This window comes from Malus domestica, chromosome 09 (assembly GCF_042453785.1).
Source record: "Malus domestica chromosome 09, GDT2T_hap1".
In the NCBI taxonomy this organism is placed as follows: domain Eukaryota; kingdom Viridiplantae; phylum Streptophyta; class Magnoliopsida; order Rosales; family Rosaceae; genus Malus; species Malus domestica.
The window spans coordinates 18,996,752-19,020,504 of NC_091669.1; the positions used below are offsets into that span (position 1 = coordinate 18,996,752).

The 23,753-nt window shown below is 37.9% G+C and overlaps 3 protein-coding genes across 5 annotated transcripts; 2 read left to right on the forward strand and 1 right to left on the reverse strand.

Annotated features, from left to right (window-relative positions):
- Positions 1 to 209: 209 nt before the first annotated feature.
- Positions 210 to 1,574, forward strand: LOC103443830 (uncharacterized). Its single transcript, XM_008382726.4, has one exon. It carries the CDS (start codon positions 316 to 318, stop codon positions 901 to 903), a length of 588 nt encoding a protein of 195 aa, XP_008380948.2. The 5' UTR covers positions 210 to 315; the 3' UTR covers positions 904 to 1,574.
- Positions 1,575 to 2,613: 1,039 nt separating this feature from the next.
- LOC103443829 (homeobox-leucine zipper protein ATHB-15) lies at positions 2,614 to 8,877 on the reverse strand. The gene is given in 18 exon segments (NM_001293969.1): positions 2,614 to 2,897; positions 3,257 to 3,406; positions 3,534 to 3,639; positions 3,875 to 4,200; positions 4,299 to 4,433; positions 4,968 to 5,048; positions 5,167 to 5,352; positions 5,535 to 5,727; positions 5,815 to 5,921; positions 6,069 to 6,143; positions 6,254 to 6,409; positions 6,566 to 6,649; positions 6,734 to 6,847; positions 6,938 to 7,033; positions 7,396 to 7,486; positions 7,615 to 7,715; positions 8,103 to 8,262; positions 8,477 to 8,877. Coding segments are annotated over 18 exon segments (2,517 nt in total). The 5' UTR covers positions 8,686 to 8,877; the 3' UTR covers positions 2,614 to 2,750.
- Positions 8,878 to 15,501: 6,624 nt separating this feature from the next.
- LOC103443828 (protein transport protein SEC13 homolog B-like) lies at positions 15,502 to 17,272 on the forward strand. 3 transcript variants are annotated; one of them, XM_008382724.4, is made up of 2 exons: positions 15,502 to 15,715; positions 16,250 to 17,272. In XM_008382724.4, exons 1-2 carry the CDS (start codon positions 15,624 to 15,626, stop codon positions 17,163 to 17,165), a joined length of 1,008 nt encoding a protein of 335 aa, XP_008380946.1. In that variant the 5' UTR covers positions 15,502 to 15,623; the 3' UTR covers positions 17,166 to 17,272. The 3 variants fall into 3 exon arrangements, with proteins under 3 accessions (XP_008380946.1, XP_070661669.1, XP_070661668.1); XM_070805568.1 differs by having other exon boundaries at positions 15,579 to 15,715; positions 16,256 to 17,272; XM_070805567.1 differs by having other exon boundaries at positions 15,598 to 15,715; positions 16,102 to 17,272.
- Positions 17,273 to 23,753: the final 6,481 nt, after the last annotated feature.

The following is a 23,753-nucleotide window of genomic DNA, read 5'->3' on the forward strand; positions in this document are numbered from 1 at the left end:
CTAAAAAAGCAAAACATATTTCCTTTTCTTTCAAAACTTTCTTGAAATCTCTAGCACGGTCACGAAACTATTCAGCCCTTCCGTTGATAAGTGACATATGAATGAACAAGATCCATTCAAATAAATAATGGCTGTAGATTTCCAGTAAAGGCCGAAGTGATTACTATAAATAGGCTTACTATAGACCTCCTTCTACTACCATGCGACAATCTTCAGAGTTTGGCCAAGTTAATTAACTCTTGCTTCCCATTGTCACCCAATCCAATTAGCTTGAGTTCTACGTTAGGGTTTTTTGTATTTTCCAAATTTTCAAACATGGCACCTCATGGAGAGTCTATTTCTGGCTCTAACTACTCTAGGGCCAACAACACCTCCATGTCTAAGCCACCAAGGCTTTCATTCTCATCCGATAGCCTGAAAAGAACGATGTCCGACATCTCGTATGAGCTAAGCAAAGAAGCCGACATTGATCAGGACCTGAAATCCCTCCCGCCAATATCGGAGGTTGAAGATGCAAAGTGTGAATGCTGTGGCATGAGTGAAGAGTACACGCCCGAGTACATAGACCGAGTGAGAGACAAGTTCTTTGGGAAGTGGATATGCGGGTTGTGTTCTGAGGCAGTGAAAGAAGAGGTGGAGAAAAATGGAGGAAATAAGGAAGAGGCTTTAAATTCACATATAAGTGCATGTGTTAGGTTTAACAAGTATACTAGGGCGTATCCAGTGTTGTTTCAAGCTGAGGCTATGAGGGAGATGTTGAAGAAGAGCAAGTTGGAGGGGAGAGTCATGAGGGCTAAGTCGTTTAATCCGAGAGACAAAGGAGAGCCAAAGGGGAAGATTACTCGGAGTTCAAGCTGCATTCCAGCGATCACGAGGGAGATGAACGATCTCACCATGGCTTGATGATGAGTTTCTAAAAGGCTAGCTAAGGCATATAATATCTGATCATGATCTGGGGGACATGGTTTTGTATTTGTCAACCTGCTCTCCCCTTTTTATACGCTAATCATTAACTAGTACTAAAGCTTCCCTCTAAATAAACTTATTTAATGGACCGACCTTTTCCTTCTTGGTTTTTTGGGTTAGTCCAATCCCTCCTAGCTATCCTTGGGCTTTCCAATGCTCCCTCTTGCAGTCACCCTCTAGGGTTTTCTTTCGCTGGTCATATATTTTTCACTTCACACCATGCACGTACTTATGATAACCTATGGGGTTTTGGGGTTAATTAATTAGTACTAAATGCCCATCACTGCCGTTTTCCTCTACGGTTTCATTTTTCTTTTTCTTTAACCGAACGTGCTTATTTGGTATTTGAGTATAAATAAGAAGGCTTAGTTGTTATATTTTGTGAAGAGCTACTACCTTTTCGATCCTCGCTTTGAATCCAACCTCAAGTCTTTGATATATGTAATTTTCAGTCCAGATATATGTATCGGAACCATATGTGTGTGTGTGCACGTGCGGTTTTCATTAATAATTTCGTGTGTTATATTCTTCTAGCCACTATGGTTTGAGTTGTACAGTTTTCAGTGCTTCAACAAGATTAGTTTGAATGAAAGCGGTTCCATTGATCACTTGTGAAACTTCTTTTTCCTGTAAAATGTTTTGGTCAAATTAGTATCATTTTGTAAGTTGTGAAATTTTACTATTTTTGTAGGATTATGTTATCCACACATTTTTACTTTTCACACCCCTCTCAATTTTCGCCTATTGAACTAAATGAATTGAAGAAGATCAATGGATAAAACTTAACAATGATGTGTAGAAGGTAAAAAGAGGTATGTTATGGGAAAATGATTTCCGGCATCACTTTTCTCTTTTTGCAAACCCATACTTATTTTTGTCCATAAATTTATTCGAGTGCTGATAAGCCCACCTCATTATCTTATTTTCTCATCCACTTGGGAACGATAAATTTATCCTTATGTAAAATGACCTCCTAAGACCTAAAGACCAACAAATCAAGTCTTGCCACATAACTATAAGTAATACTTTAAAAGAGATGATGAGAACAAATTTGATGAAGTACCTTACGAGCATACACATCAGCGAGAATGGCACCCCATCCTCCATTGTTGTAACTGAATTGGACGATGGACGAACCAAATATCAGAAATTGAGGTCTTAATAATAATTGTCTTTTTTTATTTATTATAACTTTCTAAAATCTAACGAGAAAAATATATAGGGTTATTTCAGGTGGCCAACACCAAAATAGTTATTCAATTAAACACTAAAATTGTGATAACTGTTAAACAATTTTTATTTAATTAAATTTTAAAAAACTTGACTTTTAAAATGTGAAAGTATGACGGTCCTAATCATCGTGCAATCCTCCTTTTTTTTTGTGGGAGGTTAATATTAACACGCCTAAATCCAATACTCCATACAAACAAATGCTGGTGTAACCAAAGGGTCTCCGGTCTAGGTTTTGGTTATGAAAATGTACCGAAGATTAGTTACTCTCACCACACAGGCATACTCACAACCTCGAGCCAGACTTGCGTGTAGGTACCCCTCGCAATCTTCCCATCCAAAACCACCCGAAAAGTAAAAACCGTAAAACAGGACAGATCCAAAGCATTTATAGGGTACGCAACAAGCTAACACAACTTAAGTCTTAACATCCATACAACATTTTTAATCACACCAAAAGGACAGGAGATGGTTTAAACATGAAAGGTTCAAAGTCTTCCTCTTTTCAAGCCTATTACATTATATCTTCTAGTCTTAGTGACCTGGTCCTGATATCAGACGAAAGACCAGTTTACAAACAAGAAACACATGCAGTGAGCCGTCTCCTCTTCGTTCAACACCTTCCACGCCACTGCTCTCTCATATGACACTGGTCGCCCCATGCTCGAAAGACAGATGCCACCTTGAAGACAAGTGAAACCCTACAAAAATAGCACGAAGAAATCAATACAAAGTTTACAACTCTATTGGTTATCGTGTTTTAGCAATTCGATCTACATGGATTCCAACAGGAGTTTGTGATGTTGGAGAAATTTTTCATTCTGATCGAAACACGGATGGTACACGTGTTTTGATATAAGTGGTGAGAAATTGTATTTTTTAAGTTATTAACTTTTGAACACACATCTCAGCATTTGTATAGTAAGACGTGATGTACCATCCCGTGTTCTAGTCACAATGAAAAATCTCTCGTGATGTTTGAACCATAGCTCGTCTTTAGCACGTTAGGTAAAAATGACATGAAAAAAAAATTATACAATTCAGAGATGTTTTACTACACCTGTTGCATTATTTGGGGGAATTCCGAGCACAGAGTCTTTCGTCCATGGTCATCAAATATCTTCTCCAAAGTTATGTCTTGCAGCGCAACCAAGGTGGTCTCCAGCATGTCAAGCCCTGCCTGGTTTGCAAAGGTGAAAACTGGCAATGCCTGAAAAATTGGAGTTCCATAGTATATTTGCTTAAGATAAGTAGGCAAGAGAGTAACTCAAAGAACGATGCACCTTCATTGAGTGTTGTATTGGGTGTTTTTTCAAGGTTAAGAGTAATATGCTCACCTTCAGAGAGCAGCACATAATTGCATCGGAGTGATGCCACAAAGATTTGAGGATGGATTCACTTCCTTCATTGCCCGATTTGAGCAGCTCCACACCCAGATAGCACCTGCAATATCAATAGTATTAGCAGCTAAGCCACCTATATGATCATCACATGGTTACACTGATCAAAGTTTCTTATTACAACTTGTAACATTCATTGCAACAGAAGAAAGAATATATAACAATATGGTGCGGGTGTGTAGGGAAAAGCCCATTTTTAATTGTTGCACAGTGCACCATATATCTCGGTCCAAATAAAATGAAGGGGAGAGAGGGAGAGAGAGAGAGAGTTACAAGACCTGTAACTGTTGCAGATCCAACGAGCAAGTGTTTGCGCTTCAGGAGTACCAAGTGGTGACCGAAGACCAGCCTGTGAACTCAAATTTGAAGGAGAGAGAGCTAATGCCACCCTCTGAACTGAAGATATAATGCTGCGAACATATTGTCGGGCCATGGATGCTACATGCTCTTGCATGTGGGTCTCACAAGCAAATTCAAATGCTATAGTCATGACAGATCTCACACAACCAGCACTTGCAGAATATTCACTAGATCCTTTATTTCCAGTTGGCCCAATTTCAAGAGCAGATGCAAGGTCCAAGGTGCGATTTGGACTGGAAGCTTCCTGAAACGTTTTTCAGCGCACTAATGAACATTTCCTATAAAGACATAAATTCTGTCCTATAACATCACTTGGGAATGGGATTTAGTTTAGAGGCTAACCTTCCCATAATCAAGAGGAATGATGCGAAACCCAGAAGGTAGAAGGGGTGCATCATCAGCAAAAGAAGCATCAATTGGAGCAAAAATGAGTTCAGCACAGGAACCCACAGCATTCTCGTCCATTCCACTGCATAGCTATTAAAAAACACAGCCATGGAATTTAAGCAGAATAACAAGTCAGAAAATAAACATCGAATAAACTGAATATTCAAGACGATAAAAGAAATTAAATAGAAACTGGATATTACTTCTTATCCATATCGTTTTGTCCATGTTTTCTGCTTTTCCCTTGGTAATTTAAGAACTCACCATCTCTCCAAAACAAAATAAAAAAACAAAATCGCAAATTCTCATGGCTTTTTTTCCCGATAATACTCTATTACAGATTCATAGGATATTTTGTAAGGCACTGAACATGTTTAAGATTAAAAAAGAAAATAAAGGAATCATAAACGAACATTATCCCTAACATTCCCGATTGCAGGAAGAGGTATAAAGCTAAACGCAAGACACACCTATTATTTTCAAGAAGGAAATAAATTCAGATTAAGTATTAGTTTATCTTATTAGGCTTTGACAGTACCAGTTAAGCTACACGACACCAACCCTAGACAAGCATTCTCATGAATAAGTACCATCATTAACACAACAAGAATAACTGATGCTTACTTGCAAGAGAAACATTTCTCTTGGCATCATTGCATCTTCAGGAGAATGGCCAACGCCTTCCAATTTAATGACTTCCAAGAACTAATAAGCACAGAAAAGAAACATATTAAACAATGAAAAGAAAAATTGAAGCAGTGTATTACCATTGTAAAAGAAAACATTTTAAATGCAGTAAGTTCCTTGATACCAACTTGCTTACCTCTTCATGCTCAAGAGTGTGAGCCAGAGGGAGTATAACTTGACTTCCAAAACTACCAACTCGAGACCCAGCTAAGCTACAAGGACCGACTTTAACAGCTGCAGCTGAGTAAGCATCAATATTGTTGTCTGCCCATTCTGATCTGTGCTCGCGCAGGAACCGAAGAAGGATAGCAGGGGGCACATTCTGGAAAAAAATAGTACACAGCAAAACAGGAAAGGTTAGAAGATAGGCTCGACATTAAATTTTCCAGTCATTGTCCATTAGGTTACCACATACATAATTTACAAAAATAACATGCATGCATATCTTAGTGTTTTATTGCTAATCTCCAGTTGATTGAAATGAAAGATGGAAAGCACCCTGACCTGTAACAGCATGGATGCTTTAGCACATAAGACAGAATTACTGACAGCTGGGAATCCATTACCAAAGGACAGGTTTAAGCCCATCAGCTTGTCAGGAGACGAGTTTATGAGGATAGTAACATCATCCATGCCATCATTTCCCATCATGGACCAACCCTCATCGGTAAATCCATTAAGTGCATCATTAAAACCCCTGGCAGAAAACTCCATTAGCTTCCAAGAAACAAAGAACCCTTCTCTGACAGAAAGATATTTACTAAAACCACCAAAATATACTAACCTGCTAAGCCTCTGGCTTAATGCTCGTAAAGCTGCAGGTCGTCTTCCCCAACCTGTGACATTAGATTGAGAAACCTCATGCGCTATCTGTCTCAGCTGACGTAAAGCCTGAACCAAAGTAAGAAAGACTAATTAAAACTTAACCTCTCCTCTTTGACCTTCACAGCATGCTTGTGTGACAGATTAACATGCAGCTTTGTTCGTTTTGACCCCTACAAACAATGTCAAAATATCCACCATATGTAGTAATCTTACCGCCATTGTCATCTTTTGAGCAAGAACAGCAGATGATTCATACAATGGGCGCAGGACTTCAGGCACGCTACAAGGCTAGTTGATGAAACAAATGTAGAGTTATAATTCGTTTCTTAACAGATGTATCAGAACAAGAATGAATTAAAGAAGATTAACCCATTACACTTGACATATAACTTTCTAACCTCTAAATCCATATGATCAACGATATGTATAATCGAGCCACCCCCTTCACAGGGTCGTATAAGGTATCCACTAGGCAGCATTTCTGCTCTGACAAAGTGCTGCACTGGAGGCATGGTTGGACCATTCTGAGTGTTTTTCAGAGATCTCGCACATACCTGAGCATTGTAAACATAGTGAGAACAACTTGAGTTAAACCAGTAAGTGAAGATGTATGTTTACTTGTGTGCTGCGCAAGGTATTAAAATTGCTCAATCAACTTGATAGTTATTTGGCAATACGAATCAAATTTCATAACTTCTGTGACAGCATACCACAAGGCTGCCATCCTCTAAAACAGACGTATAGCGCAGTAGCCAGAAATCGCAAGCAGGCGCCAAAGTTGTCGGCGCATATAGCTATATCAGAAAATTTAAGAAATTACTAATAATAAACAAAATTGATAAAACAATGCTCTAACTTTAGATGGAAGTAAAGCCTACCTGCATGTAGAGCAGCTCAATGGTTCCACCGTTAGCTGTAGGCAATACATTTAAAACATCTACAGCGCGGCAATCACGCAACCACGACGGCAGATCTTTGAGGATCTCCGCAACCTAGCCACATAATATATTCATTAGTTATTCATAAATTCTCTTAAGCTGAAATAAGAAGAAAACAGACTCAAACAAATTGTGATTACTTACCCTGGTAGGCTCTAGACCCACCAGGCCGCAGGCTCGTGCTGCCACTCCAGTGCAACCATGAGAAATAGCAACGATTCCAATGGAATCCGGACCAGGCTGAGAACATCAGGAAGAGAAACATATTAAAAGGGCAGGTATCCCCTTTTGAAACACAATATATAAATAAAAATTTGCATATTACAGCATTCCACAAAACCACAAAGAAGAAATGGAAGTCATGGTAAATAAACGGCATTCAAGAGCGCAACAAACACCATCTCAAAAAGTACTTTTCCATATTTATAACAATTCAATTACATCATCTCAAGAGGTACAATTTTTATTTCTGATTTAATTTCAGATCACTGAAATGTCAATGTTCAGAATAATAATTCCATTGTCACATTGTTCAGGCATTTCTTCCTCAGTCAATCAAATACGTATACGAATACTTAAAAAAAGTATAGAAAGAGAAATACCTTCATTCCAGGCATTTGGACCCACTCAACAGCAGTTCCAGTTGCCTTTGAAAGAAACTCTGCTAAAGTTTCTTCTGCAATGGACAAAAGTCTAGCAAACACAAACAAACAAAGCACGAAGCCATAAGCCACAAAACACAAAACAACAAAAGCTCCTGTCAGAAAGCCCAATGAACTGAAAAGGATTTAACAACTACATCCCACTACTTAGTTACTAACCCTGCAGGACTTGCATCCCTTGGCGGATGCTGAGGTGTCAAATGGTGTTGGCCACTCGTCACCACTGATTCACAACTCGTGTCTTTGGTTGCAAGCGTTGTCTGTAAGAAAAATAAACAACATTTAAATGTCACTTACCCCATAAGTTCAGAAATAACAAAAATAAAAATTATAATTCAGGGCATTTTTGTTTGTAAAGTGTTAATCTAAACTACTCTAATTTACACAGAGAGGTACTCGAACTTAAGTATAAGGAGACCGTTCAGCCAACTGGCCTAACCCACATCTGAACAATACGCATTTGAGTATCTCAAGTTGCTCACTAATTGTTCTTTAAAGGCAAAAAATTAATCCTGGGTTTTGAATGGCTAATGAATTTAGCTATTCTAAGATTCTAAACGAGAATGTTAAGATTTCAGAGGGACAGACCAGCCGCCCACTACTAATCAACACCCAAAAAGGGTTTGGAATGGTTAATGAATTCTCACCCCCTGGGTATGCTGACGGAAGTAACCATTTTCATACACCAAGTGAGACACCTGCTTCTGCAACCTATCATTTTCCTCCATTAGTAGCTTATTCATAGCACTGAGCTTCCTGTTGACAGCTTGGAGGCGTGAAGCCTCTTTCCTCTGCTTCTCTCTACATCTGTAAAACCCAAGCCACAAAATTAATTTCCTTCCTCAGGAAACACATTAAATGCAATGTAATTAAGATTTTTGAACAACTAACTTCGCATAAATAAGGAAACCAAACCTCATGAAACCATAATCCAGAACATTATTATATGTAAATTCCAACTGATTACAAACCTTAAGAATCAAAACCATGAACTAGCATTCAAGATCCAATCTTTGTTTACCTTCTGTTCTGGAACCAGACCTTAATCTGTTTCGGTTCGATGTTGGAGAGAATCGGGCACTCCCGAATAAGCTGTTGGCGGCGAATCGAACTGGGTTTGGGGCAATCATGATAAAGCCTCTCGAGGGCTTCAACCTGCTCAGGTGTGTACCTCACATACTTGCCATTATCCAATGCATGCTTATTACCATCCTTGCAGGACATAGCCATTTCCAAATTCTCAGCTCAGAAACCACTTCCAAACCACAGAAAATTACACCAAACCCAGAAATCCAAACCAATTCCCAAACCCTCAGAGCACCAAAACGGCAACTGGGTCTCAACCAAATGTGCTAACTTGCAGAACTCGATGACTAAATACTTAGAAATAAATAAACTTTTCGAGGATAGAGATAAACCAACAAGGGAAAGCACTATCCTTAGCTGGAACGGAGTTAGCACCGAACACAAAGAAGCTGTACAAATCTTTCGAGATCAGCAAACACAACCGATCCGCTCCCCAAAAGACCACTACCCAAAAAGCGTTTACCGACGAAGGACGAGTTACTGAGTCAGTGGACTCAGTTAGTGGAACGATTCCCTATACACCCAGCCGGGTTGAAGCCGATCTCTGTACTACGGCCTGAGAACCAGAGAAACGTCACCGTCTGGCCGATTTCGATGGCTTCCATACCCAACCCCTGAGACATTTTCTACGATTTAAAGGGCTGAAGCAGCATGGTCTTTGTGTGTGGGATTTGGGTTTTGGGAGCTGAAAGTTGAAGGCTTTGGAGCTGGAGGAAGAAGAAGAAGAAAAGGGAAAGCACTATTATTGTGTTTTGCTCTGTTTCTGGTTTTGGTTTGCTTTTCTTGGTTTTGCTTTCGGATTCATACGGTTTTGCTGTTGCTGATGATGCTGTTGTTGCTGTTGTTTGTTTTCATTGGTTCGTCACTTTCGGCTCGGATGAGGGGAGGGAGAGAGAGAGAGAGAGAGAGAGAGGGTGTTCTTTGCTCGCTCCACTGTGTAGGAAGACGGAGGAAAAAATAAAATTTACCTTCAAATATCTTTTTCGTTTCTCTTTCATGCTTCTTGATTTAACCAAAATACCCTTGAACAAGTTTGAGAAAGACAACCTTTGCTCAACTTTCCCACTCAAATCGCATGATTACCCTTTCGTCAATGCCTTTGAATTTTCAGACCAGCCACAGATAAAAAGACCAAAGTGTGTCAATTGTGATACAACTACATGTGCAATGAGTTCTTGCCAACAAAAAATGTATACCATGTTTCTTCTATCGATTTTCTTAAATGTTATTATATGTGAGCTCGTGTAAACTACAAATGTATATAATGTTTTTTTAACTGTTTCTTTACATGTTAATTATGTGATCTGCTATGAGAAAAACGTTGCGTACAGAGAAGTTTTCGTAACAAACAAAGATTATTCGGCATTGGTTATTATTATCATTTTTTTCTTTTTGATAATGTGATGCCATTTGAATTTACAATATGTATCAACGAATCATAAAAATATAAATGAAGTTCATGTCAAGAAGTAGAAACTACAAACAAAATCACTCTATTAGAGAAACTTTAGAAATATTTAGAATTATAGAGTCACCTCTAATGCACCAAAAGCGTTGAAAGTAATAAACTTTGTACAATCTCATTTATCAAATCATCTAAATAGAAATGAGTAATAGCATTGTTGGTTTCAAGTGTTATAACTTACTTACAAACTCATGTCAATAGATAGGATTTAAAATCTCTAAAAAAATTACTGGCAAAAAAAGAGATGTTATTGGCTTTACATTTCATAAGTGCATTCTCTTTTGAAATGTAGAAAATTTGAAGTGCAAAATGACTTATTTAGAATTTGTTATTACATAATTAGGCTCAATTAGATTAATAGTTTTCGTAGTACTAGGGTAATCAGAAAATAGCTCGTGCAATAAAAAAATTAGAACTTAAACTCCTGTTGTGAAGGCTGCTCGGATTTAGACCCATAATTAAAAGTTCCGACAATTCTTCATTAATTGTTAGCACGTGAGGTTCACTTACCACAGGAGTTTAAATTCTAATTTTTTACTACAGAGTTATTATCCAACTACCCTATTATCATGTAAACTAATAATTCAATTAGACCTAATAAGATTGCTTTATTGAAGTGCATGCAAAATAACGAGTCATTCATGTTATTACATTTATGGATTAAATAGGATGAAATCTTTAGAAGATACAATTTGAATGAATGGTCCAGACGACCAGCCCAAAAGATTTTATAGGATCTTTCTATTAAAAGAGAGTGAGCGAGTTTGATTCCAGGTAGCCACTATTAACGGATAATGGAATGATGGCAATTTGGTCAAAGAAATTTTAGAGCAGGAGAAAGTTCAAATTTTGGGAAGCAGAGGTAGAAGTGCAGACTGCAGATAAACAGAAAAATATAAATAAATAAATTATATTTTAAAAATCTCATTCTACATTTCTTATAAATATTTTTTATTTTTAAATATAAAAAATTTAAAATATATAATGATAATTTTAAAATATTAATAACAATTCTCATAAATAAATGAGAAAATCTGTAGAAATACTAAAAACGCGTGGGAGAGTGGTGAGGAGAGCAGAGCAGGAGGAGCAGAGGACATCATCATTAGGTTTTTGCATGCGTCTCGATTTCAAAGCTATGCCGAAAAAGAAACCAAAGATTATTACTCACACACCAGACGCACACCAATATATTATTTTTAGTTTCTTATTTATATTTTAGCTTCTCTTTTCAAAAAATTTTAGATTTTCCTCTACTTTTTTTGCTTTGAATTTCTATCTCGTAATCATATATTCTAATCGGAATGTCAGTATGCCTTGATGTAAAATGAAGACTTACAAATGATCCAGTTAAAAGATGTGATTACGAGACAGGAGCAAGAAACTAAAGAGATAGAAGAAGACCTAAGAAGACTTGAAAAAATACTCTAGAAAAAAATTTGAACTATTTTAATCTAATGAAAGACGTAACACAAAACTGAGCTAAGCACATTAGCATTCTAAAATTTATATAATCAACCTTACTTAGATTTACTCTAACTCTTGGAGTAAAACTCAAATCTCATTTATAGGACAAATTTAGTCCAGAATTCCCCTGGGTTAGTGGGGCTGGCCCACTATATATGTATATTATTTTTTAGTTTTATATTTATGAATTAATTGAATCCAACGGTTAAGATCTAATTTAATCTAATCCAATGATAAAAAAAATATCTTACTATCCAAATTTAAATCCAACGGTTAAAGTAATTAAAAAATATTTATGTATTTCATATTCTTTCATAGTGTTCCACAAATTTCATGATATCGATCTAGTAATTTTTTAATATTTATCGGAATCTAAATATGTTTAGGTTAAAATATTCATAAAATTAAATTAGGATAGTATAGATAATTTATTTATTTTTTTTAAAAGTTACTTTAAGAAATAAATTATCCTAAATTTATTTTTTAATAATATCGGGCTAAATATTTAACTTAGAAGGGTTGGGAGAGAAAAACTATTTCTGAGTTGAAACCTAAATTTTATGAGCTAAAAATTTTAGTTTTTTTTTATTAGTACATCGATATTTTTATATTAGAGAAAGGGGAAGTTCAGTTAAACCATACAATAAGCAACCTAATTGATATTGAATTCGTCATCCATAAGATTTGAATTTAAAAACTTTTTACTTTTAAATAAAGAGAAATACTATTTAAGTTTTAACTCAGAGATTAGAGATGGTCTTAGGGGAATTAAGCCTTTTTTTTTGTTGTTGTTTGTTATTTATTAGGAGGCTACGTCATCATCATCACTAGGCTATGGAATAGATCCTACTACATGATAATAATTATAATTATAAATTAATAAATATTTCGATATATTGCAGTAAAATGCAGAGAATGCAGGCACAATATACTCTCGCAGCTGACAAGACATGTGACATTTGAGATGAAAAATAAAAATTGGTGATTGGATGTTTGGTTGGGTGTGGTGGTGATGTAAGGTGTTTGTAGGGATAACGAAGAAAGATTTTTCAGTGTAATCGGTATATGGGATGGTATATCATGTATTACTATACAAATAGTGAGGTATGTGTGATAAAAAATTAATAATTTAAAACATAAAATTTCCTATCAATCTTATTAAAACACGTGACATATCATTTATGTTTCTGTAATAACTAAAAATTTCTCGACAATAAGGGGTTAGGAGGCCTTATCTTTTGGCTCTGTCTCTGTGTGTTTGTCAGTCAGGGAGGGTTAGGCTTAGGCTTAGGATAAGAATCAGTCACAGAATAGTCCAAACTGGTAGCGGTTCGTTGATATTATATGGCCTCACATCACAAGATACTTTACAATTTTACTTTTATATATATATATATATAGTGTGCTATTCACATATTATTTTTATTTATCATACATTTTTTTGTTAATTTTTTTTATTTGATTTTGTTCAATTCATTTGATTCGATGATTGAAAATTAAAAAAAAATGTGAGAAATAAAATGAAATGTGTGAACCCATGTTTATTGGAGAAGTGGAGGATTGTGTTTTTAGCACTACTCAAAGAACAAAATAATAGGGACGAGGTGAGAACATCTCTAAAGAAGAGATCTTGTATACATTATGATAAGAAGAATATGTGAATGGCACTCTCAATGGATAACAACTTTAACATTTTATCTAAGTTAAAGGTTACTCATAAGGAAAATACATCTAGACAAAATAAACAAGTTGTCATCTATTTCTTCCTTCAAAGTCAATTCTCTCTAACAAAAAAGACTAAAATTATTAGAACCAAATTTGCGCACTACCCATATGTGGAGGAGATGCACAACCTCGAATGCATGTAAAAGAACAAATGATCGTAAGACAACCTGCAATGGTGAGTTACCGGCCAAAGGTCTTTCGATGATCAAGTTAATAAGAAACATATGAGACTCAAGCAATGGGCAACATAATAAAGTATGCGTTAATTGTGATATCAAAGATGAACTCCTAGGTAGGTGTATTTATACTAGTAAGCAGAGAAATCTTTTAGAATATAGAATATGTCTTAAATTGGAAGATTCCTGAAAGGATATTTAGAGATAGATATTGCTTTCTTTAATAGTGTAATTATTTACAACACACGTCAATCCCTAGATTGTATGAATCTCAAAGAATAGAGGAAACTTATATGATCCCTAATCGGATCAAGTTTTTGTGACTTACAGAGTAAGAATAGTTAATCTTAGCAAAGTTTGTCTACTTTTTTAGAACACATGATAATACTGGCATCGCTGATCCGTTTGTGTAGCTCAATCTGATCGTAGCTGTTGAGTCTATAACAAGAATTCTAAAGTATTCTTATTCTGATCTGTCTTATTCTGGTCATGAAAAATCATGGTCCACAAAAATGTATACTCATTCTCACTCCTGTTTTTTTTTTCTTTTCTTTCCTATCACACACTTCAAATTTAACATTATTGTGTAAGAGGTTAAAGAATGAAGGTTAAAATAACTAGGCTTTTATGGCATGTTTACTTAATAAGAGGGTATATTGAACAACTAATCTTCGTAGTGTTTCTAAAAAATTTATAGAAACTCTAATGAACATTTTTTTCAATGTTTGGATTAAAATAGGCAAACATTTGTACGCATTAAATAAGTATTATTGATTATTTCTTTCATAAACATAATATGTTTTTCTCCAAGTATGTTTTTTCGGGACGTATAAAGTGTCCAAAGTTGGAGTATCTTGTGTTCATAACAAATCTCGCATGAATTTAATAGTTGATATTTAACTTATATCTTTTACCATTTATAAAGAAAAAGATGGCCGAAACTTTTTGAAGTAACTGATGCAAAAAAGGCACGTCAAGTTTTTTCAATTTAATTTTTTTTTCCCCCAGTTAGGATCCAAGCTAAAATGTAAAAATTTAATTTTAGTAAATATGGACGATGATTAGTAAATCAAGAGTTCTAGTATTAGATTAAAATTAACTAATTGGGTTACCATTTCATTATTGGACAAAACTACAAATCTACTTCCCGGTAAAGTATTGTATTCCCTTCTCCCCGAAAAAAAAAAGAAAAAAAAAAGAGTATTGTATTCCATACATTGTTAATTTTTTTTTGTTTTCGGATATGTATGCATATCTACACTACCCATTAATAAAATTCTGGTTGTCAACCAAAATGTTTGAAAATTATCATTTTAACCCTTCACCAAAGTTGAATTCAAATAAAAGATATGGACAATTTAGTAATTAAATGAACATAAATTTTGTTATTTTTTACAGTAACCTCACAGTTAGGTTAGTATAACATGCCTTATTTTAAAATAAAAATAAAATAAAATAAAATAAAAAGTATTCCCACATTGGAAGAAACCACTCACCATTATCCCAGTTTTCATTAACAGATTTATTTTAAAAATAAAATTTAAAAACTAATTCCGCTTCATAATAAAAAACAAAATGAAATGAAATTGTTCACACACAGTATGTGTGCATCTGCTAGTTTCCATTAGGAAAATGCTATAAAAATCATGTTTCAATATTATATTTTGTAAATTATATAGCTAGTTAGGTAATTGTTTAAATAATTTTTTATTAATTTAAATATAAAATTCAATCATCCCAACAAAATGGGTATACATATATTTACATAACGAGCACTTGAAGGCAATTACCAAATAGTAATATTTTACATTTTCTTAATTTATTTTTATATTTTATTTTAAAAGTGTTTTGTGGGAAGAGCAGGAACCGCAGAGGGGCCTTATGAATTTGGTAGGCTGGACGTGGGCTCAGAGGGAGCGAGAGGGGACAAGGCATGACCTGACAAGGAGACGGTGGGCCCCACAAAGGGTGCAAGACATCAAGAAACGAAACGACGACGTGGCGACGAAACGCAATGATGGATTCTGATTCAGGGTGGGGCGCGGCCATGTCGTGGGACCGTGGCACACCCGCGCACTCATGTCACCTTGCGTGTTTTTGAAGTCTGTCTCTCAAGCCCAATGGGCTGCTCTTCTCCACCGACTGGGCTTATTGGGAATAATAATGGGCCGAATATCAAGGCCCACTTGTTCATAAGCAAAAGCGTAGGAACGTATGGAAACTGAAATCACAGAGGAAGTCTTGTGCCTATGCGAGTTTCTTGGTTTCACAGCAGCAGAGCAATTCGCTATCCACTTCGTCCTGAAACTACGTCCTTTCGATCCCAATCTTTGCTTCCCTGGTTAGATCCCTTTTTTTCTTCACTGTTACTGCATTTCTTGTAGAATTTTGGATTGGGTGTTTTGTTTTTTTGTAAGATCGTTGTATTAAATCCGTAACATATTGAATTTGATCAATTTCTGCGTTTGATATTAGCTCAAATCGATTAGGGTTTGTAAATTTTTTTAGTCCCAAATTCCCAATCCATTTCATAGTATTTTAGCAGAAGTGTGATATTCCTTTTAGGAGATCTCATTGAAATTTGCTGATTATATTGAGTACATAATTTGGTTAATTGTTCTGTTTGGTTGCTTTTGCTCTGATATCGTTAATGTTAATGTTTGAAATACGAAAACATCATTGCTTCTTTCTACATTGTGATGTATATGTTTTATTGAATTTTCTCAGCAACCAAACAGATGGGTTTTTGAGAAAAAGAGAATTGTAGGATTTGGGATTTTCTGGAGGGACCCATTGGAATTTATAAGATTAGAATTAGTTTTGATTGAATTTTTGGCGACCTTATTGATATCAAATTGTTGAAACATTAACATAGGAGTAGAGAAATGCCTGCACAAAAGGTTGAGACTGGCCACCAGGACACAGTCCATGATGTGGTCATGGATTACTATGGTAAGCGCCTCGCCACAGCTTCATCCGACAACACAATTAAGATAATTGGGGTGAGCAATTCATCCTCTCAGCATCTAGCAACCCTGACTGGTCACCAGGGACCAGTTTGGCAGGTTGCTTGGGCTCATCCAAAATTCGGGTCTTTACTTGCTTCCTGTTCTTATGATGGGCGTGTCATACTGTGGAAGGAAGGTAATCAGAATGAGTGGACCCAAGCTCATGTTTTTGATGATCACAAATCCTCTGTGAACTCAATTGCTTGGGCTCCTCATGAACTCGGTCTTTGTTTGGCGTGTGGTTCTTCTGATGGGAACATCTCAGTTTTCACTGCAAGGTCTGATGGTGGCTGGGATACCTCGAGGATCGATCAAGCTCACCCAGTTGGTGTCACCTCTGTTTCTTGGGCTCCCTCAACAGCCCCCGGTGCTCTTGTTGGTTCTGGTCTGCTTGACCCTGTCCAGAAGCTGTGTTCTGGTGGTTGTGATAACACTGTAAAAGTGTGGAAGCTTGGTAATGGCATTTGGAAGCTGGACTGCTTTCCGGCTCTTCATATGCATGTTGATTGGGTCAGGGATGTTGCTTGGGCACCCAACTTGGGACTACCAAAATCAACCATTGCCAGTGCCTCACAGGATGGTAAAGTGATTATATGGACCGTGGGCAAGGATGGGGATCAATGGGAAGGTAAGGTGCTGCATGATTTCAATGCACCTGTTTGGAGGGTCTCATGGTCGCTGACTGGAAACATATTGGCTGTGGCTGATGGGAACAACAGCGTGACATTATGGAAGGAAGCAGTAGATGGGGAATGGCAACAGGTGACAACAGTTGACCCATAGAAACTTGTTTTCGAACTTTTCTTCTGTTACAGCAGATTATATATGAACCTCTTTAACAATGAAGCTCATTTCATTAAAGTATCATAAAAATTATCAGTTTTGATTGACGTTGATGAACCCTAAAAGTTTCATACTGTGTTACTGTTGATATGTCTGTACGAGTGATATGCACTACAATCAGTTTGACTGTTTTGGTTCTATTGACATTTGGACATGGTTTGATTTGCAAGTCCTTATTTTCTTTCGATATTTATAAAATATTTTGCAGCCGCGCAAGACACATTGCCGTAATATCCTGCAAGTTACTCTATTTACTTAAACTACAGAAGTTGATGTAAGTTACATGCTTGTTTGTATGAGTCTGTTGTTCATGTTGACGTGCGAATTGTAGAATTGGTTTACTTATCGAATTACATTTGTTTGTGTGTGTTTTTGCAAATTGGTTGCATAAAGTAACTAGGGAATTCTTCAAGTCCAAAATTTGCGACGGGAAAAAGCTTTGTCTGTATTTACGTTTCACATTTCTCTCTCTTTGAGAGCTCCTCTCTCTCCCTGAGAGTTTTTTCTCACAACTTGTGTGAGGGTCTCCAGTTCAGGTTGGTTTGTTCAGCCGCGGGCCTTAGCTATGGCTAAGAAGGTCGGTTTGGTCCTTCATTTCTGCTTTTTGTTGTTCTCTTCCTCTCCTTGTGCTACAGTTATCCTTTCCCACCAGTGTGTTCTGTCCACCCCACAAGCCATTGGTCCTGCTCACCTATGTCCTCAGAACCAATCCTATCTTTTCTTTAATCCCTGCTATCACTCCATCTTCAAGGCCCTTCTCCATCCTTCTCCATCTTTTATGATTTGGCTCCATCCTCCATCAATATTATACCTAATCCGGTTTGCAATCACTTTTAACCGCGACCTGTTGCGGAACATCGAGGTGTGTAGAGTTCCGGTGTTCACACCGGCTCGGGTGCTCGCACCACCTCCTTCTCTTGATCTACCTTCGTTGGCAGTGTCGCAAGTGGGTTTCCCACTGACTTCTTTGATTTTTTCAACTTGGTGGCTGCAATCGGTGAGGGTTTCTTTGCTGGATGATGGAGTCTTCCTTCCTTCCATCTCTGAGGCGTTGTTTATCGGAAGGTGTTGCGACGGCTGTTGTTGCAAAAGGCTACGGTTTTCTCTTTCTTTTGGTTTGTTTTCGTTTGTGAGCATAATCTTTGGTTGGGTCTTGGTGTTTTGTTTTGCAGGCCCACGTTTTCTTTGTATATTTGTTTGGGGCCTATGCTATGTAAATTTTGTTTCTGTTGGCAATGAACTTTGCCTTTTTAACAAAAAAAAAAAAAAAAAAAAAAAAAAGCGATGAGATACCATGGTCATTAATCATTTTGTGTTGTCGGGAGGATAGGTTTGAGGGTATGTATGGGTAACTAATTTGCAATTTATTTCAGAACAATTTTTCTTGAGGAGAGAATAGATTCGTAACATTACTTTTTTAGACAACTTTTGACACATTTTTATGAGACCTAACCTATTACGTAATGTATTTTAACGATTCAAATTGTCTATCTAATATGAACGAGGGAGTTTCCTTTCCGAAGTGTTCACGGTTTGGGCCGTACATGCTCCAACGTGTGGAATTGTTTGGATTAAAACTTGATTTTTGGCCCAAGGATGGAGTAGGCCCAAAAGGAGGCCTGGAGGAATAGAAGATCAAAGCCCAGCCGAAACTTGGGAAAGCAGGAAATGACCTTTTTTGACTTGATACAATTCATAAAGGCCACTTGCCTACCTACCCAAGGACCAAGTGGTGTAGACTGATCAGACTGCACAGCCCATAAAGTACTTTATGATGGCATTACATTTAATAAAACTGATGAGTCATCACCCTCAGACCGCATTCGGGCAAAGCTGTCGCTACAGGAGCCAAACCGAGTCGTCTATAAAAGGAGGAAGAGAAGACAGGAATAAAGACACTCAATCAAACAAACAAAAGCACAAACTCTGCTCAAAAAGCCAGATTTGCCTTTCAAAACGAAGCTGTAGTCAGCCCAAGCCTTCATCCCCCGCGGGATAATCTTTTCTCCCAACCCCTGTAATAGCTCTGCTACCTTGTTCGAACAAGTTGTAGTATCGATTCACCCTTTGTATTCTCCTTTCCCCTCTCCCCCTCTAAGCTTTCAGACCTTTGATAGAACCACAAAGATAGGGACCTGCAAGACGATCAGCCTTAATTGATAAGGTTTAATCTTGCCCGACCTGCTTTGCTCTGTCTTTGTCTTCTCTTTCTTTAAAGTCTAGCAATATGTTGTATATTTTTAGTTATATGCAAGTCGTTTCTAGCAAAATCACGATGACAAAGCTTTCTCAATACTTGGATCCGATTTAAATATATCTTCAATGCTTAAATCAGATCCAAGTCCTAAGCCCGCAGGCATGTAAATCTGATTAGTTTAAAAGTCCTTGGCCTCAAGGCATAAAAAAGAACTTTATGTGGACTTAACCCATCCACGACAATCCTTGATAAACGAGAAGTCCGAAGTTACTTGGGGCGCAAGTAATCGACCAACCTCTTGGTTTTATTTCTATTATATCATGATTATTATAGAACGCTTAAGTATAGAATGGATTCTGATAGGAAGCCTCAAGGCCTATACCTAAGGCCCCACAAAGGCACTTATTTGGATTTATTCTATTCTGCGGTCTAGATGGTTTGAGTATAAGAACGGATTCTAATGGGAAGCCTCAAGGCCTACACCTAAGGCCCCAGAAAGGCACCTATTTGGGTTCGCTCTACCTCTCAGGCTCGGATAATCAGAAATATAATAGTTATAAGACCCCGACAACCATAAAGACCAAATAAATATGCTCAAGCACTGGTTTAGTTTGACAGGAAGCCTCAAGGCCTATACCTAAGGCCCCACAAAGGCACCTGTTATATCTAACACGGTTTCTCGGGCATATGCATATTCACAACTAAAACTTGACATCTATTCGACATCTGCCATAATGAAGATGGCAGTGGCACGCCTGAGCACCAAAATGTTAACCTTGATTGTGAGCCTCAAGGCCTACACCTAAGGCCCCACAAAGGCACCCTCTCAAAGTTAACGCTGTCCTTCTCTTTCAGCCTTGCCCGAAGAGTTTCGCCCGACGAGTCTTGCCCGACGAGACTTGCCCGACAAAGCCCGACAGGAAAGCAGAAGCCCGACAGTAGTCCTCAACCGACGCCGAACCTCCAGGGGAGCTGTGTGCTCGTCGGCCAGGAAACACCCCCGACGGGAATTCCTGCCCCGAACAGGAATACTTGTGATGGAGGATGGAATTGTAATGATCTTAATGGGTCTGGTTTATGCAGGCCTAGCTAGATTCATCAATCTATAAAATTTTGTCTCTAACTCGCCAATTTCTTGCACAATGATTGCCTGTGAAGAAACCCATGGGGAAGTTTATTTTATTCTCATATGCTACTTTCATCCACTTTATCTGGCTTATTGTGTGTTTTAGTTCCAAGAAAAATAATAAGGAGACTCTCTCAAAAGGGGGATTTTACGTGAAATAGCAGAGAGTCCATGGATAGTTCCATTGTTTAGAGAGTCCCCTAAGCATTTATCTAGTTCAAATCTATAGTTCTTGCCGTAAATATTGAAAATAAGAAGAAGAAAAAACTCATTTCGTGTTTTTGTTTTGTGAATGATGTGCTCTCTTCTCAAATACAGTACTTTTAGAGACGTCAAATAGTTTGATACTCATTGTGTGTTTTAGTTTAAAGAGAAATGATAAGGAGACTCTCACAAAAGTGAGATTTTATATGAAGTGACGGAAAATCCATGGATAGTTCCATTGGTTAGTGAGTCCCCTTAGCATTTATCTAGTTCAAATCTATTGTTCTTTGCCGTAAATATTGAAAATAAGAAAGAAAAAAATAACTCATTAATTCTGTGTTTTTTTATTGGTAAATGATGTGCTCTCTTCTCAAATGTCGAAATATTCCATTTGTTTATGCTTGGTTTTAGGCAAATAGATCCGAAATAATCAATTTTGGCCTAGACCGGTTTGTTTCTTGAGTTTTGCCACTTACAAACTAAACCTCAAACTGCTTACGTAATATTAATTTTTATTCTACATATTCTTTTTCTTTTTTGAAATCCTACACAAATAGAAGAAACTAGCTTAGTTACACTTAAGTGTGAATGCAAATTTCCGCCATCTTCTTCTTGGACGAAAATGCACCTGCAAAACAATTAACATCTTAGGTCAAGGCCAAGAGCCTCATGCGCCCACGATGAATTGGGGTAGGGGGGGCTTGGTCGAAGAACTTCTGATGCCAAAGTTTGAATTTGAGGGAAAAGTGCTTAGAGAAATTTGGAGAATTTTGTAAAAGAGTGGAATTTGACTTTTGGGAGACATGGGAACTATTTATATGGTTGTGGCCAGCCATTTATTGACCCTAAAAACTACCGAGCCTACATGGCGCGCAAGCTGAGTAATTAATAAGCTAACTACGTCATTTGGTTGTATGTGGGGCATGCCAACTCGTCGGCCGAGCTCGGCCGAGGAGTAATATTTGTTGATGTTGCGTTGGGTATGCTGCTGACTTTTGAATCTTGCGATTACGGCCGAGGAAAGAACACTCTCGGCCTTCGGGTTCTAGAGCCTGAAGACAAGGTTGCTAGTTCTACGAAGTTTAATAATCGTCGGCGCCGGATTCGGTCACGGTGATTATATTCGTGAGAGTATAAGCATGCCGAATCGACACCAAAGTGTAAGGGCACAAATGCTCAAAATAATTGTGTCTTGATTGTGAAAGTGGTTCGGCCGTTAGAATGCCGAACTCTAAAACCTACTTGCGAATAACCAATCATAAATGACTCGGCATTCAATGTGCCGAGTACAATAACTTCCAACACCTCGTTTCACCGAGAAAGCTAACGAAATGACCTTTGCCGATCAGGATTCAAAAATCCTTCTCGACCGAGACTTGGATAGATAACCAGTCGGCTCTGTCGCAGTGCTGTTTATCCAAACTGAAGGTGTTTCACGGTCGGTTGATTCTACGGCAACAATGCTGTTTATCCAAACTGAAGATGTTCACCGGTTGCCTCCACAATGCTGTTTATCAAAACTGAAGGTGTTTTGGCGAATAAAAGAAAACAAAAATCTCAAGGTTGTTGAGAGGTTTCGCGTAGAGCGAGAGAATGCGCAGAGCAATTTGTATGTTGAATTGGAGGGGGTTGTTTCGATGTCTTCCCTCCCTGTTTATAGCAGCCAACTCGTATTGAATCCCAATCACTCCAGGATTAGAACTCTTTTCCCTGATCCAGCTTTATCTCGGCCAATCCTACTCCTACTAGGACTTTGAACACAACTCGTTATCAGACCGTATTTAGTTCCAGCATCCTGATCCTATCGAAACTCCTTCTCATAATAGGACTCATCCACATACCCAATTCCCCGATGGGATATGGCAAATTTCGACTGCGCAGCCCATAAACTAGAAAAACCCCCAATGATACCCATCTACGGCTTCTGGCCCGAGAAGGACTCTGAACTTGGCCCAACCAACACTGGGCCGAGATCATTCTAAACTTGGCTTAAAACAATATTTTTGGGCTCAAACATTGCCCCCTCACTACACTTCGGCCAGAAGTCTCTGACCTCCAGTCTATCGTAGTGCTCGACTTTCAATTGGCATCTTGACCAGTGCCCCCTCATCGAGCCGAAGAAGTCTTTAAACACCTCTTCAGCCTGGATGTCCTTTCTGATGATGAATTTTTGATATATCATCATCGAGAATACCCTCGCTCCATCAGACTTCCCACATCAACTTGGAGTGAAAGCGAGGATTCCTCTTTTCGTCAAAACTGGGGGTCGTTCGTGTTAACTCGTGACCTTCCCCTTGGTTGTGATGCTCGCCGAGCAAGTTGGGAAGTTTATCACCCCCACTTTGCCGCCTGACAGCTCGGCTACCTCCAAGGTTGCCCATTGCCTTTACTTTCTTCTTGCTCCCTTCTAGACCGAGGGTGCGTCTCTGGTTCTTTAGAAAATGAGTGTAGAGATGCTGAGAAAGAATTTCAGGAATGATGAAAGAAATTTCGTCTTCAACCAAATTCTCCTGAATCTCTCGGCACTGATATCTTCAGCGACTAATGGGAAGAATATACTCACAACTTTTTTGGCACTTCAATCGAGGAAGTAGTCAACAAAATTTTTGGTGACCGGCCCAAAAAACCATCCGTCCCTCAATCTAAAATGGCACCCCAAGGTATACCCTTGTTTCTACTTTTATTCTTTAGATATTTGAATGATTTTACTAACAAACCTTCAATTTCTTAGGTGGTCGGGTACTGAAACAGGCTAACGTGACTGTCTCGACAGTGGTTAAGAAAAAATTGGCCCATTCCTTCAAAAAACCCAATGCCACCGCACATAACCCATCGAGCAAACGACCTCGCCTGGACGCCAAGACAATAGGCGAAACTCCCCGTCCCCCAAAACGCGTCAAGAAACTGGCGAAGAAGGGAGCACAGGAGATTCATGTTATCTCCAGCCACACCATTGGGACAACTGCTCCGAGTGCCTCTCTTCCTGCTCTTGTTGTTCAGG

Coding starts and splice junctions, on each gene's coding strand:
- LOC103443830 (XM_008382726.4), top strand. CDS start 316: ATGGCACCTCATGGAGAGTCTATTTCTGGCTCTAACTACTCTAGGGCC.
- LOC103443828 (XM_008382724.4), top strand. CDS start 15,624: ATGCGAGTTTCTTGGTTTCACAGCAGCAGAGCAATTCGCTATCCACTT. Junction 15,716..16,249: donor TCCCAATCTTTGCTTCCCTG/GTTAGATCCCTT, acceptor ACATTAACATAG/GAGTAGAGAAATGCCTGCAC.